The sequence below is a fragment of the Rattus norvegicus genome, chromosome 1 (genome assembly GCF_036323735.1).
Source record: "Rattus norvegicus strain BN/NHsdMcwi chromosome 1, GRCr8, whole genome shotgun sequence".
Classification (NCBI taxonomy): domain Eukaryota; kingdom Metazoa; phylum Chordata; class Mammalia; order Rodentia; family Muridae; genus Rattus; species Rattus norvegicus.
The window spans coordinates 173,352,264-173,368,373 of record NC_086019.1 but is presented as its reverse complement, the minus strand read 5'-3'; the positions used below and the strand labels follow the sequence as shown (position 1 = coordinate 173,368,373).

Genomic DNA, 16,110 nt, shown 5'->3' with positions numbered 1-16,110 from the left:
TTCTATGTCAGAACTTGTATATGAGGGTATATATGAGAATGGGGTGGATTGTTGGGGATTTCTCCAGAGTTCTTTCAACCATTAGACACAGGTATTTGTTAAGCTGCATGACCAACCTGGAGTGTTTTGACCCCAGACCCTGGCTTCCTCTAAGGCTAGCATCTTCTTTCTCACCTGTGAGCTGTCTAGGAGACAGTGCTGGTCTGCCAAAACTTGCAGTAGGTGGAGCTGTGAGCTCTGTTCCTACAGAAGCTGAGCCAGGTGGCAAGTAGCCAGTCAGATTTGTGCCTCTAAGGATTGCCACTTCTGCTTTTCTGACCTGGCTTCTTTTCCTTATTCCCTCAGTGCCAGAACCTGGGGAAGCTCACAACTGTCCAGATTGGCCACGATAATTCTGGGCTGTATGCCAAATGGCTTGTGGAATATGTGATGGTCAGGAATGAGATCACAGGACATACCTACAAGTGAGTGACCTTGAGTGTGCATCCTTAGGGCTATCTTTCATAATTGAGTCTGAGCTTCTCAAGGAGCCTCCTAAGGTTTGATAGTCCTGGTGATTTCCCTTTGGTTCCACCTTGGTATTTGAGAGATACAAATGGTTTCCAACTGAGTAAACATGTGTGGCATTGATGGACATGTGTCCAGAGAGTCCAGGAGCCCCTTGTCTGGTTTTGTAACCTGTGCCCTATGGATTGGCTTTGTTGATGGTGCCACTGAGCAGCAGGGGAGGATGCTGGAGGAATGAGTGGCTCTCACAGGCCATTGTTTACCTCTAGGTTTCCATGTGGCCGATGGCTGGGCAAGGGTATGGATGATGGAAGCCTGGAGCGTGTGCTTGTTGGGGAGCTGCTCACGTCCCTACCCGAGGTAGACGAGAGGCCTTGTCGGACTCCACCACTGCAGCAGTCCCCCAGCGTCATCCGGAGACTTGTGACCATCTCACCCAACAATAAGCCCAGTGAGTAGGAGGAGAGTCTAGAATGGGCAGGTAGGCCTCTGAGGGCCTGGCCTCACTCTGCAGCTGCCCCTGCTGGAGTAGAAAGTGTGGCAGGAGCCACCAATGTCAGCAAAGCCATCTCCTCTCTTGATCTTCATGTGTATTTGGCCCTTGCTTTGGAGATCTGGAAGGAGACTGATAATTTCTTATTTTTCCATGTTCCTGTCTGTCAGAGAGAGAGGTAATCTCTGGCCTCTTCCTTCCTGGTGACTGTTCACAGCCAAGTCCCAGCTCTTATGGAAACCAAGAGCTCCCAAGTAAAGTGGAAAGTAAACGGGGCCAGCATCTCAGAAACAGAGTTCTATTAGCTTGCCTTTGCCCCCCTAAGAGTTTTGGGAAGATTTCTCTCTGTAGAAGTAGGTGGGCAAGAGTTCTGCTTCCTGAATTCCCACTTTCCTGCTTCTGCCCATTCTATGTCTTCAGTCTCCTGCGTGGTAACTTCTGAGATTACTTATTACTGTCTACTTGATTTTCTCAGAGCTGAACACAGGGCAGATCCAGGAATCCATCGGGGAGGCGGTCAATGGCATTGTGAAGCACTTCCATAAACCTGAGAAAGAGGTGAGCGCCTTCCTGCCCTCTAGGCCAGCGCCTTCTGAGGAATACAGAGCCCTCTCGATAATAGGGTCACTTTGTTATACACTTCCATGGCTCTGGCTAGTCCAGAATCATCCATAAAGTCTTCTGGAATATCTCAAGCTAGCCTGGAACCCTTTGTGTAGCCTATCAAAAGTTGTGACAGTCTCCTGCCTCCACCTCCCAAGTGCTACGATTGTAGGTGCATCTTCCCTTGCCCAGCCAGAGTCCAGGACAGCATGTGCCTTACCTGCTTTGGGATGGGATGGACTGCCTCTGCCTCAGTTGTTTCATTTGCCCTTTAGATGGATGGGATTCCCCAGTAAACACACCCTCTTCCTGTCCTTTTCTGGATTTGCTTGTGCCTATCCAAATGATGACTACACTGGCTTTGTGTGCCCTCTTGGGCAGTCTCCTGTATGTGACCCCAACTCTATCACATGCCCTTCAGCAGTTTTCATTGAAAGAGCATGTCAGCCATTGTGGTTGGTGCTGGACAACAGACCAGAGCGTTTTGGTGCTTTGCTTCCTCCTGGCCTGGTTGTAGGTTTAAGGATATAGTAGTGGTAGGGCAGCTCAGCTGAGATCTGCCTGTCATGTATCCTGTTTTCTCTCTCAGCGTGGCAGTCTGACGCTGTTGCTTTGTGGAGAGTGTGGTCTCGTTTCAGCACTGGAGCAAGCTTTCCAGCATGGATTTAAATCACCCCGGCTCTTCAAAAATGTCTTCATTTGGGACTTCCTGGGTGAGCTGGTCTAGGGTTGAAGAGTAGGAAAAGTGTGGAGGTTTTTACACCCAGTAGCATGTGGTTTAGCTGTAGAAGCCAAATCAGGAGCCCTCAGGCCTGCTATTTGTTTGCCTTGGTTTTCTTGTAAGGAATAATGGGAGAACACACCAACCCCACGCTCATTTGTATGACTTCTCACCTCTAAAAAACTTGACAAAAGAGATTCTAAGCATCTCCCATCTAGAATAGGCTTGGGCCCCAAGTCCTCACCCTATACCCTATAGAACCAAAATGACAGTTGAGAGTACCCCAAGCCCTGTGCAAGCCCCACTGGAAAAGTTCTCAGAACTTTCTCGTCTCTTCAGACCAAGGGAAAAGACCATGTTCATGCCAAGGGCTGCATAAATAAAATCTAAACTAGGTATTAGTTTTAACTATGCTTACTGACATCAGAATACTTGCCGTGGTCTCCTGAAGTTGCTTGTGTGGGCTTGGAGAGTCCAAAGCCTCTGGCCTGCGGGGCAGGTTTTGAGGAACCATTGTCATAGCTTTTCTTCTCTTCACAGAGAAAGCACAAACCTATTATGAGACGTTAGAGCAGAATGATGTAGTCCCAGAGGAAAACTGGCACACACGGGCCCGCAACTTCTGCCGATTTGTCACCGCAGTCAACAACACGCCTCGGAACATCGGCAAGGACGGCAAATTTCAGATGCTGGTGTGCCTGGGAGCCAGGTATTACAGGGCCAGAGGGTACAACAGCCAATACTCAGATTCCGCAATAGGGTAGGCGCTGCCACGCAGGGTAGGCGTTGGCCATGGCCCTGCCTTGGAGGGCTCCTTTAGGCCCTTAATTTTCTTATGAGTTTGTGGGGAGCTGTGAAGTAGAATGTGTATAATTAAGGAAGATGGAGGCCACATTTTGATAGGAAGGTTCAAAAACACCCCATTGGGGAAACTGGAAATAAATATGTATGGTTATTTTTTTTAGTAAACATTTGAATTTCAGGGCCCTTATAGATAGTAGTAGGAAGAAAGCTGAACTGGGAAGTTTACTGGTATGTTTAAAAGTAAAAGGTGTCAGACATCATCAAACTACCCCTCCTAGGTTGTGCTGAAACCTTAGAGAGGAGAGAGTTCCAAGAAAGCTTCAGGGAGGAGGAGGTATTGTGTGAGGCTCTCCTGGAAGGAGGTGACATGAGAATGACGAAAGGTCAGTGATAGGAGCCCATTTAGAGGGAAGCTCGGGGCCTCCAGGACCTGGGTGGAGAGCATTCTCTCTGTATTAGGGCTGCACTGTTTAATGAGAAGGCTGAGATCATGTGGGTCTGACATCATGGCCAATATGCATCAGAGTGACCAGCACTGAGAGCCTGTCAAGGCCATACAGACTAGAGGCAGGGTATTCAGGTCGTGTGCAGAGAGTTGGTGTGGTGGTTAAATACAGACTCAGCTGAGTACTATGTGACTGTACCCCCAGCTACTGGGGAGCTAAGGCAGGAGGATTGCTTGAGCCTAGAAGTACAAGGCCATCATGAACAACATAGTAAGACCTCCATCTCAACCACACAAAAGTAAAGTAATAAGATGCTGGAGAGAGATGGCTCAGTGGTTAGGATCTTTTCCTTTTGTAGAGGACCCAAGTTGGGTTCCCAGAGGATCCACCATCTTGTGCCCTTTGGTGGCATTGCATGTGGCTGGTGCTGTCATGAAAACTAAACCTCTCGCAACAGTACTGGCACATGGGAAGTGTCCTGGGTCTTAGCACTTCTGGTGCTGCTAGTGTGTCATGTTGGCTGTGGAGACAAGAGGTGTTCCAGACTCTGTTTGATGAGGGGAGGAGCGCTCACCTCAGCCTAGTAACTGGTGTGTGCTAGGTTGTCTAGGGAGATGAAGGAGGTGGAGAGAGAGGCAGGTGACAGAGATAACTTGTTGGGTCACTCCCAAGGCTGGGTGGTGGAAAGCAAGCTCTTTTAGGTGGGGAAGTGGGACTATGGGGGAAGGGTACAGCTTCTTCATCTTCACACTTAGTTCAAGGAACCCTTGGCCTTGGCCTGTTTCTTTCTTTTCCCTTGCTTTGACCTACCTGGGTCACTCCCACCCCGCCAGAGATCACCTCCTGCACCACTGGATAGCCTTGCTGGCCGACTGTCCCATCACTGCACACATGTATGAGGATGTGGCACTGATCAAGGACCACACGCTCGTCAATTCTTTGATCCGAGTGCTGCAGACCCTGCAAGAATTCAACATCACACTGGACACCTCCCTTGTGAAGGGCATTGACATCTGAGCTCCCGGCCCCAGCCAGCAGCAAGACCCAGGAGGACGCCCCACAGCTCGGCCTCCTCATCCCAGAGGGACCCAAGCAGGCCGTGAGGGACAGAGAGGATGTGTATACTCACTGTAAAAAGAAAACTAGAGGATTTTTGGAAAAAATAATCTATTTTAGAGTTTATTTGCTTCCTGCTTTTTACACACTTTCATGTGAGAGAGACAGGAGAGGGCGAGGCTGGTGCTGCTTGTTTTGAAGCTGGTGCCTCCCTTGCACGGCCGCACGCTGGGAGCCTGTGGCCTCCCAGGCTGAGCCTGCACACACGTCACATCGATGAGGCCATTCCACATCGTTTTTAACTAATGTTTTCTATATTAACATTATTCTGGCTCTCTGGCTTTCACGGGCCATGCACAGGTGTGCGAGTGGGAGATCCCATGCTCAAAGGGATTTTTAGCAGTGCCTGTGATCAAGCACTGCGGAGTCAGCCCCACATCCGTTTCCCCCTTCCCCTTTTTTGTCAGTATTATTTGGGAAGGAGATATGCCAGGACAATGTCATCGTGCTACCGTCATGCAGAAAATCATGTTTCCTGTTGGCACAACGTTGCGCAGAAGTAAACATGAGCATGTTGTAACCAGTTTGTCCCGTCTTCATCTATCTTATTTATTTAACCTGCCAGTGTGTGTCTAAGTATTTGTTTTGTTTTCTTTTTTCCTCTTTAAGAAAAGGAAAAGCTTGTCACAATCTAACTGGCTATGTTATTACTGTTAAATTTATGTTGTTTTGCAACTTAGAAACCAGCTACAGTATGGCCCACTTAATAAAACACCTGAGACAAATCTCTCTGGTCACTGGCTTTCATGGGTGTATGCGTTGTGGAAGGTACAGTGTGGCCTGCCTGAGGACCAAACTGTGCGTCTCTCTCTCTCCCAACCGGCTGGGGTCTGGACTGCCTAGGATGTCCCAGAGGACTGATGTCCGTGGACCTTCCCTATCAGGTGCCCAAGGCTTTCATAGCTAATTCAGTCAGCCAGTGAAGAGGAATGTAGAAAGGTGATTCTCCCACTGCAGAGGGGAGGAAACCTGGCCAACCTTACAAAGATTATCGCTTGATCTCTGATACTGGGTCATTTCATGAGAAGTTTGGGAGACTGAACAGGTGTTGCAGTAAAAGAGCTTCTCAACCGGTTCCTGCCCTTAACGCGCTGAGCTTCTCCCCTAGGCTCTTTCTGACCTGGGTGCTCTCTCGCTCCAGCGGGCCATAAGCACTAGTGCTAATTTATCTCAGCTCCACTCTGGCTTCCAAGGCACTCTCTGACCAAGGCGGTCTGCGGGTCATTCTAGCATGGCATCTTGCCACACTAGTCTCTAGGGTTAGTTCCAGTACCCGTGGGGCCGAATGGAGCTAACCATAATTAATCTCTAATTAGTATCTCTCCCGGCAGCTCCCTGCTAGCTGAGAACTCTCTGGTTCCAGCTACCCGGTCAAATCAGGGCTCCACAAGTCCAGCATGGGCTACCTATCCCTGCCACGGACTCTGCCCACACTCCCAACAACAGTGAAGTCATGACTCAATAAACTGTAATTTATCAATCAGATTTATATGTTAAATTCTCAGTCCACAATACATCCTCACAATGAACTCACAACCAATTGAAAAGGATAGAAACTACCCCACGTAGATAAGATAAATTTCCTACAAAAATCTATCCCAACTGCCTTGACAATTCATTCAAGACCACCTTTTCCATCTCCATCTTGATTCTCCCTCCCCTTCCCCTTCTCTCCTGCATTACAAAAGCTTTGTCCCTGCCTTATTTTTTTACTGTCCAATCATAGCCTTGACCTAACTTGTGCCATCCCTCATCTGCATATAGACATCAACCTACAAGTAAGAACACAGAACACAGGTTGCTCTGTCTGCCCTCTGTTAACACATGCAGTGTGCATATGTGTATGCATGCTTGTGTGTGTGTGTGCTTGTGTGTGTGCATGTACGCACACGTGAGTGGGCCCCGCGAGAGGGGTGGTGGTGGTGTGTGTGTTGCACAACAGTGGGAGAACCTTAGGACCCTAGTAACCAGCTAGCTTGCTTGCTTTCTCTCTCTCTCTCTCTCTCTCTCTCTCTCTCTCTCTCTCTCTCTCTTTGTTTTTGTTTTGTCGTTGTTGTTGTTGGTTTTTGAAATTTCCAAGTGCTGGGATTAAAGGGATGTGCCACCACACCTGGCTAAATTTTTATTTTTCAATCAAGCTCCTTTGGCAGAATGTTCTAGAAGTGGTTCAAGCACAGCGTTGTCAAACCCAACACTGTCCTCTTTTGCATTCTTTTGGTTCTGCATGTACTTCTCTCTCTGCTTCCCCATTGCCTGGGCAGTGTTTAACTTTAGGAGGCACCTGCTATGTTGTCTTGACCTCCCAGGCAGTTGTCATTATCCTGTGGCCCTACAGTTTCTTAAGATTTGGCAGACAATGCAGATAAAGTTTCTTGGTTAGTGCTGCCAGCCCAATATTGGGCCATTCCCAGACTCTGAGCACCTACAGGGCAGAAAGGACCCCAGCCCATCTCTGCTGCCTGACAGCTTGGGAGTGCACAGGATGTTTTTGCAAGAGATAAGGAAAAGAAGGCCTCAGGGAAGCCACACTGTGGTGTCCTGCCGGCAGGGGGAGTGAGTGGGCTACAAACGGACCTCAGCTCCTTTGCAGGTAGAGGAAAGAGGAGAGGTTGGGCTATGTCTCTGGAGTACAGGAGGAGGAGTTTTGGCCCCCTAAGAAGGGTAGCATCAGCTGTTTGTGTGCATGTTGTGAGTCTAAGTCTGGACACACCTAAAACCAGGGCTTTACAGACACTCTGCAAAGTACATGTAGATTTCCCCAGGTTTGGAAGGAAACCGAGGCCTGGAAAAGCTGAATTCCCTGTAAGTAGGCTGTGGTTATCAGAGCATTCTCAATGCCGGCTTGTGGTTTCCCCTGACAGCTACTCCCATGTTTGAGTGAGTGCTCCAGACTTTATGATTTTAGAGAAATCGGCTCTTAACTGGCCCCATCTGTCACTTTATTTCTCCTTCCTGTCCTTAAACATGCACTACCCTGATTACTTGTTCATTCTGAGTGTCAGCTCTATGAAGGTGAGACTCAGTTTGCTTTGTTCACCAGAATTGTGGCTGGCAGGTGGTAGGAACCTAAGTGTTTGGAGTGAGTGACTTCATTGGCCATGAGATTCAGATGAAGAGGAAGCTACATAATTGCCCAAACCTCAGAAACAGAAACAGGTCAGTAGTAGTACCTGCATCCTAGAGCTATCATCAAGGCAAACGTGTCAGGCGTGGCTGGCACATGTGACTGAGCAGTAAAGGCGCTTGCTGATTGTGACTTCAGTTCTGGGGCCCATGTGATAGAAGGAGAGAACCGACTCCTGCCGACTATCCCCTCTGTTCTCCACACATTCCCTGTGGCCTGTGTCTGTATGCACATGCACACACAAGCAGATGTAGTAAGGAGATGTCAGGTGTGTGGCAGGGTCGGCTGTTGCTCTTACCTTGTGTCCTTTTCCTCATGCAGAGATGACTGACACCCCGAGCTGGGAGTGTGTCTCCAGGGAGGTGTTGAATTCATTGTGAGATCTGCTCTCGGTAGCAGATTATAGGGCAGTGGGCCTTGCGTGCCTTGGGACAGTGGGAGCAAAGATGTCTGAGATTGCCAGTGGGTTGGAAGCTTAGGGCCATTGAGGCCAGCCTGAGCTGGGGCGGGCTGAGGTTTGTGGGTCCCACCCACATCCACAAGGTTAGAGACAATGGCGGGCGAGGACTGAAGGGCATCCCTCAAATGAACGCTCAGGATCTGTGGGCTAATGCGGAGTTCCCACATGCTGCAAACCTGTCACAGGACAAGGACCGGCCTTCTCAGCACCATTCCATGCCATGGACGCCTGCTGCTGCTCTTGGCCCTCCTTGTTTCTCACTGAACTGAGAAATGGAAACGCATGGTCAGAGTGAGGCCGCAGAGCTGGGTGGTATGAAGGTGGGTGTATGTCTACAGCAGAGGCCTACAGTACATCCCTAACCCTACAGTGTTTCAGGGCACAGAGAGGTAACTAACTGAAGGGTGTGGCTGAACACTGCCATGAGACGGTCTCAGGAAAATGGAGGATCATTTGGGTAGCCAGGAAATACGGTTTTAGTCTTCATTGCTATGATAAAAATACCTGACAAGCAATTTAGGGGGAAAGGTTTTATTTATTTATTTATTTATTTATTTATTTATTTATTTATTATTTTTAAGATTTATTTATTTACTATATGTAAGAATACCGTAGCTGTCTTCAGACACACCAGAAGAGGGCATCGGATCTCTTTACAGATGGTTGTGAGCCACCATGTGGTTGCTGGGAATTGAACTCAGGACCTCTGGAAGAGCAATCGGGTGCTCTTAAACGCTGAGCCATCTCTCCAGCCCCTGGGTGAGTTTTTAACCTCAACTCAAATAAGAAAACCTTTCATAGGTCAACCTAATTATATAACCCTCACAGACTGTCTTGCCAGGCGATGCTAGGTTGTGTCAAGTGCACAGTTAAAGCCATCGCAGTTCCTTTACCTTTCTTCATCTTTGGAGCTAATAACCTGAGCCAGCCCTCATACCATCTGTGGGGTGAATGTGGGACAGGCCTAGCAAGACAGCTGGCCACGGCTGTGGTTCTGCAAGGCAGATGTGCAGCAGCCAGATGTCAGCTGTGCATTTCAGTAAGGGAGCCCGGGTCAGCCCTGAGCAGAGAGTGCTGCTGAGAAGGTGAGAGTGGACATGTTTCCTAAATTAGGGCTTTTCTGCTGTGAGTGTTCCTTTCTGTTGTGTTTTTGATCATCGTTGGAATAAAGAATGAAGTAAGAGAGCAGCCACATCCAGGAGCTCAAGATTTCAAGGACACGTGAGTCATCTGAATCCTGCATGGGGCTCACTCAGGCCTCTGTAGCAGCTCTGGGCAGCCTAGATCCTGTTTGCCCAGCATACCACCCTGCCTGCCTGCCTTAGCCTCTGCACCTACTCTCATCCCGTGCTTCCAACACCAACATTTCTGGGGAAATAGGCAATCAATCAGATGGACTCTGTAGTACTGAAACGTGGGCACTTTGTAATACACCGAGGTTGAGACCCAAATTCATGCCCTTCTCACCCCCTGCAGTCCCAGTGGCCTCCCTACTAACAGCTGCTAGACTTTTACTTTTTGTTTCAATTTAAAATTAATTAGGACTGGAGAGGTGGCTTAGCAGTTAAGAGCACTCGTTGCCCTGGCAGAGGACCAGGCTCACTTTCCAGCACCCACAGGGTGCTTCGCAACCAGTTCCATGGGATCCCACTCCCTCTTCCGACCTCCATGGGCACCAGGCATATACATGGTGCACATATAATGCGGTGAAATACTCACTACATGAAATAATTCTTACAAAGCAGCTTTGCTTTATGTGTGAGGGCATGCATGCCACTTGTGTATGTGGACGTCAGAGGGTGGCAGCAGAGGGGGTGGCCTTTGGGGGTGGGACTCTGTACATGGCCCCCTCCTCCAACAGCAGTGCCATTTGACTCCATTTTTGGTTTTCCCATGTGACAATGCTTTCTGGTGTGAAACAAAAGCTTTCATGTTCTATGCACTCTAAATTGTCCTGCCACTGCCACCACCACCACCACCATCACCACCACCACCACCAACGCCACCGCCACTGCTGCTGCCAGTGCCACCACAACCCTTGGGCCTCTACCAGATCTTCTTGTCCAAAACCAGCAAGACCTTTTCTTTTCTGAACCCTTGCTATCCTAGGTTCTGGAAATGGTAGTCCTAGTTCAAAAGTCCTGGTCTAGGAGTGTGAAATGGTCTCTTGTGTGCCCCTCTCTCTGAGCAGGTGCATTACTGCAGCTCTGTAACCCCGGGCGATTCTCTGGACTTTCAAGATGGCCCTTAAATGCCTGCCATGCAGTCACTGTCTATTTTAGGTCCTCTACCTGGTTCATCAGCAAGTCTGCTGGGGCAACATTTCTACCTCGGCAGATCTCATGGACCTAGTTCACAATAGTCCGTTCTGGATGTCCTGTCACTTGATAGTCAAGCATGTCATCAAAAGGAGGACCTAGTCATGTGACAGGAGCTATTTCTCAAACATCTCTGTTACGGGTGGCCCAGCTTCACTCTAGAGCCCAGGGGTCTTGCCTGGTGGCTCTCTGGTGTTTACACAGAGCGAGGTCCGTGTTGTATTTCTCATGCTTGCCTGTAGTTCCAGCACACAGGGCTTCTTACGTCTCAAGAGCCCAGTGCCAGCTCACTTACCCAGCCGTCCGTACTGCCTGGAGAGACCTTTTCCATTTGAGGCTTCACTGCAAGCTGGTGGCTTTCAATGTTACCACAGAGCTCCTAGGAGTGCAATGTGTCCTCTAGAATCAAAGGAGGGCTGCTTCCTTTCCAGAAAGTTCGATTTATCTTTTGCTTTTTTTCTTCATTTATTTTGGTGCTAGAATTGAACCCCGGGCCTAGAGGATGCTTAGTGCATGCTCTACCATAGTTTTCCCTTTTACTATGGCTTTTACTCTGAAGGAGATGTCCTGGCAAAGGGTGACCATTGGATGCCTAAAACTCAGTGTTCTTATCTATTCCAATGGAAGAAGAGGTTTGAACACATTCCGCATGCATTTGACTTAGCATCAGAGCTGCGTTAACTCCCTTGGCTTTAGCTATCATCCAGAGAGATTGTGGCCATTTGGATGGCAGAACACTACACATACGTCATATTGATCACATGATGCGACTGGGCAGGAAAGGCAAGCACTGGTCAGTACCCTGTTTCTCAGAGCTGGGCTTGAGAATGTGGACAGTGAACCCTGTGAAGATGGGGGGGCCACATTTTCCTCTGCGAGCTTGAGAAGTCACAGGGTTTCCTGGAGAAGAGTGACATGCTCAGGTTCACATTTGAGGAAAGAAGCATCCTGGGTCGCGGTCAGAGTAGTCAAAGAAAATGTGTGTCTTGGATGAGTAGGGTGGTGGGTGGTGGGGTGGTGGGGTGGTGGTGAGAGAATGGATTCCACAGTTACTTAGAGGCAGAAGCTTTGTGGGGTGAATAAACAAGTCCTCTGCTGGTGTATCATCAAACTGTTTGAAGCTTTGGTCCTCATACTATCAAGTGGAAGGTTTGGGACCGGCTGACTTTGGAGAAGTCTCAGGAACTAAGGTCATGTTCTCTCCCTTTCACTGACCCTGAAAGTGAAGCTGGCAGTTCTGATGTTTCCTTCCGGGTGGAGTAAGCAGGCCTTGAAAACTTCCCCTTGGTCCTCTGTGGTCCCAAGGATCTCAGCTTCCTGAAGGTTTATTATAGGGTCTGACCTTTAACTCAAGCCATGTAGGCTGACAATGCAGCAGCCTCAGAACTCCAGTATTAATTCCCCTGAGCCTGGCACAAAGCTCAAGCCAGATCGCTAGGCTGCTGCTCCAGTCATACTACCTGTCCCTTGACCAAACTTTCCACCTTGCTTCAAGCTTTCCTTCCTGATCCATCTTCTGTCCGCAGGAAGTGGTGCTATCTTCCCTACCCTTCAGGCCCCTCTGGCCAGGCAGCTCTTTGGACTCTAAGTGAGGATATCAAGTAGGACCTAAGCCATAGAGTGCACGAGGGACAGGCCTTCTAGTAAGCTGTTAGAGGCTGGGGAAATGGCTTTTGGATAGAGTGCTTGCTACCCAAGCATGAGGACCGGAGTTCAGATCCCCAGAACACACTTAAGCTGATGTGGTGATGGGTTTGTCTGTAATCCAGACACCCTAGTGCAGTGCCCCTAGCATGATGTGGGATGGAAACCAGTGAGTCCCTGGAAGTCTGTGGGTCAGCTAGCCTGGCACAGGCTGTGCTGAGATGCTCTCAAACTGGTGGTTTAAATGAGAATGGTCTCCACAGGCTCATATGTTTAAATGCATGATCCTGGGTGGAACCATTTGGGAACAATTGGGAGGTGTGGCCTATTGTTGATGGGGGCGGGCTTTGAAGCTTCAGATGTAAGTTCTTAGCTACTGCTCCAGCGCCATGCCTGCCTGCCTGCCTGCCTGCCTGCCTGCCTGCCTGCCTACCTGCCTGCCTGCCTGCCTGCCTGCCTGCCTGCCTGCCTGCCTGCCTGCCTGCCGCCTGCCTGCTGCCTGCCTGCCTGCTACCATGTTTTCCACCATGATGGCGTGGACTAACCCTCTAAGACCATAAGTAAGCCCTCAATAAAATGCTTCCTTTTATAAGTTTCCTTGTACATTGTCTCTGCACAGCAATAGAACAGAAACTAAGACACAAACCAAACAGAAGGCAGGGACCTACACTGGAGCTTGTCCTCTGGCCCCTGTACATATACTGCTTGCACTCAAATAAGAACACATGGGCATTAGAAAACAAATAAAAAATGTTAAAAAAGATCCCTCGCAAGACTAAAAACCACTCTTCTCTGGCCTTGCATTTGTGCCTCTTCATTTGCATTTGAGGGTTTGTGGGTCCCTCTGGTGACACTGGGAATTGGGTGACCCGAGTTGGTTGAGACTCTGGCCTTGCAAAGCTCAGCCTTAAAGCATCTCAAGACTGTGTGGGTTTTACAACTTTGTTAGCAAAGAGCCATCAGTAGGTTAAGTGAATACCACTACTCTGTTTTGTTCACAAACCACTATACTGGTTCGCAGCTGTGAGTCTTTGCAGTATTTTTTACTTACTAATGTTGATTAACCCCCCAAGAGTGGGCATTAATCTGAGAAACTGTGTCAGTGAAGCCTTAGTCTTAGCCTGTTACGGAACCACACAGCCAGCCTGGCCATTCTCCACTTCCTTTTATTCACCTCAGGCCAAAAGACAAAAGGAACTCACCATTAAATGGTCTGTCATCAGTTAGGGTTTCTATTGCTATGTGACTAAAGCAACTTTAGGGGAAAGGGGTTTATTTCTGCTCAGAGTTTCATATCATAATTCATCAGCAAAACAGCAAGGACAGGAACTGAAGCAGAGCAGGAACCTGGAGGCAGGAGCTGATGTGAGGCCGTGGAGGGTGCTACTCACGGGCTTGCTCTCCCCATAGCTTGCTCAGACTGCTTCTTTATAGAACCAGGACCACCAGCTGAAGGTTGGTCTCACCCACATTGCCTGCCCACATTCACATCAATGACTAAGAAAATGCCCTACAGCCTTGCCTGCAGCCAGATCTTAATGGAGGCATTTTCTTTTTTCTTTTCTTTTTTTTTTTTTGCTCTTTTTTTTTTTTTTTTTTTTGGAGCTGGGGACCGAACCCAGGGCCTTGCGCTTCCTAGGCAAGCGCTCTACCACAGAGCTAAATCCCCAGCCCCAATGGAGGCATTTTCTTAATTGAGGTTCCCTCCTCTTAGATGACTTCAGCTTTAGTTGACATAAAAGTAACTATCACAGTTTCCAAATATAAGTGTTATATATATATAAATTAGGTAAGAAAATTGAATAAGGGGCTAGAGAGATGGCTCAGTGGTTAAACTCTTGCCATTCTTCCAGAGGAGCCAGGTTGAACCCTCAATACCTATGTGGCAATTCTTAACTACCTGAAACTCCAGCTCTAGATTCTTTTTCTGCCTTCTGCAGACACCAAGCACATACATGGTTCACAGATATAGACACAGGCAAAATATCCATTTGCCTAAAGTTTAAAAAAGCCTTTTAAATTTAAGGAAAGAGGAGAAGGCACCTAAATAGGAAAGAACTGAGCACATCTATTTGCAGACCATGTGATTTGTTTTGTTTGTTTTGGTTTTCTGAGATTCCACGGAACTTGGTCTGGACTCATGTGAGCTGAGATTACAGATGTGCACTACCAGCACAGCTGAAGAAACAGCTCAAAGGTAAAGAGCAGTTAACGCATTTCCAGAGGACCCTGGTTGGCTCCCAGCACCCACATTGAGCGGTTCACAACCACCCATAACTCTAGTTCTAAGGGATCTGACACACCCTCTTCTGGCCTCTGTGGGTACTACATGCACACGGTGTACATAAACACGTGGAAACGCACAGACATAACTCCAGACAGGTGTGCATCACCACAGACAGCGTTATGATGTTACCGTCATTGCAGAAAATTCCAAATGATCCACTAAAAACTATTATCAGGACTAATACAGCTGGTTTCAAGATTAGTATACAAAATATGATATATTTTTACACATATAGCAATGACAACAGCAAAAAGAACAAAATGCTTAGGGAATTTAGCAAAAACAAGTCCACAGTGTATACTGTGAAAACCACAGAGGATGACTGAAAGACAGAAGACCATGCTCATGGATGAGAAGACAGTATTGGTAAGACGGCAGTATTACCCAGATATAGAGTCCAGGAATTGCAATCCCACCTTTGGGCCAGCAGATGACTCGGTACGTCAATGTCAATGCATTCCGTGCACAGACCTGATGAGCTGAGTGTGATCCCAGGACCCACACTAACAACTGGATGTGGAGGTGTACGCCTATGATCCCAGCACTCCTATAGTGAGACAGGCGACTCGCCCAGTGAGGCTGGCTGGATACATGGCACAGTAGTGACAAGGTGGAAAGTCCTGTAAGGTGGCCTTTGATTTTGATGTGCACATCATGGCTCCAGTGTAGGCATGCTATCTCTCAAGCACAATCCAATCTGACTTCATTATATACAGAACAAGCCAATCTAAAAACTCATGCGGACATCAAGAGAAGGTAGGTTAGCCAAGGCAAACTTGTAAAAGGATAAAGTTGAAATCCTTGCTCCTTCCACATCCTAAAACTTACTACAGTAATCAAGTTAGTATTCGTAAGGGTAGACATAGGTCAATGGAATAAAATGGATAATTGTCATGTTAATTAATGATCAATTTTTGGCAAGGTACCAAGGGTGTACAATTTGGGGTGGGGGGGGATAAGTCACTGACAATGGGTGACAGGACAATTGGTTGATTATCAACACGCAAAAGAGTAAAGTTGGGGGTTGGGGATTTAGCTCAGCGGTAGAGCGCTTGCCTAGCAAGCAGAAGGCCTGGGTTCGGTCCCCAGCTCCGGAAAAAAAAAAAAAAGAGTAAAGTTGGATCCTAGCTCACAGCACATATAAAAATCAACTCAGGATGGATTGAAGATCTACATGTAATAGCTAGAGCTATAAAACTCCGAAGACAAATGTCACAAAAATTTGTGACCTTAGATGAGGCAATAGTTTTTTAGCTATGGTATCCGAAACACAAGCAAAAAAGGATTATTTTTTTCAAATATTAAAATTCATGCATTAGGGGTTGGGGATTTGGCTCAGTGGTAGAGCGCTTGCCTAGCAAGCGCAAGGCCCTGGGTTCGGTCCCCAGCTCCAGAAAAAAAGAACAAAAAAAAAAAAAAATTCATGCATTAAGGATCATTGTTAAGTAAAAGGGCAACTCACAGAAGAGAAGGAGACATTTATAAATCATATATGTGACATAGGACCACGATCCATAGCGTATAAAGAGTTACAGCTTAGTAAGAAGATAACCCAGTATAAAAATGGGTAAAGAGGCCCGGGAGAAG

The 16,110-nt window shown here is 47.8% G+C and overlaps 1 protein-coding gene across 2 annotated transcripts in view; it reads left to right on the top strand.

Moving 5' to 3' along the window:
* Dennd5a (DENN domain containing 5A) overlaps positions 1-5,415 on the top strand; it is a 66,015-nt gene extending 60,600 nt beyond the window's left edge. For both annotated transcript variants that reach the window (XM_017589204.3, NM_001107546.2), the window contains 6 exons: positions 346-464; positions 777-958; positions 1,476-1,558; positions 2,193-2,316; positions 2,865-3,033; positions 4,408-5,415. In XM_017589204.3, the coding sequence (XP_017444693.1) occupies positions 346-464; positions 777-958; positions 1,476-1,558; positions 2,193-2,316; positions 2,865-3,033; positions 4,408-4,591 (861 nt within the window). In that variant the 3' untranslated portion in view covers positions 4,592-5,415. The remainder of the gene's footprint in view (positions 1-345; positions 465-776; positions 959-1,475; positions 1,559-2,192; positions 2,317-2,864; positions 3,034-4,407) is intronic.
* Positions 5,416-16,110: the final 10,695 nt, after the last annotated feature.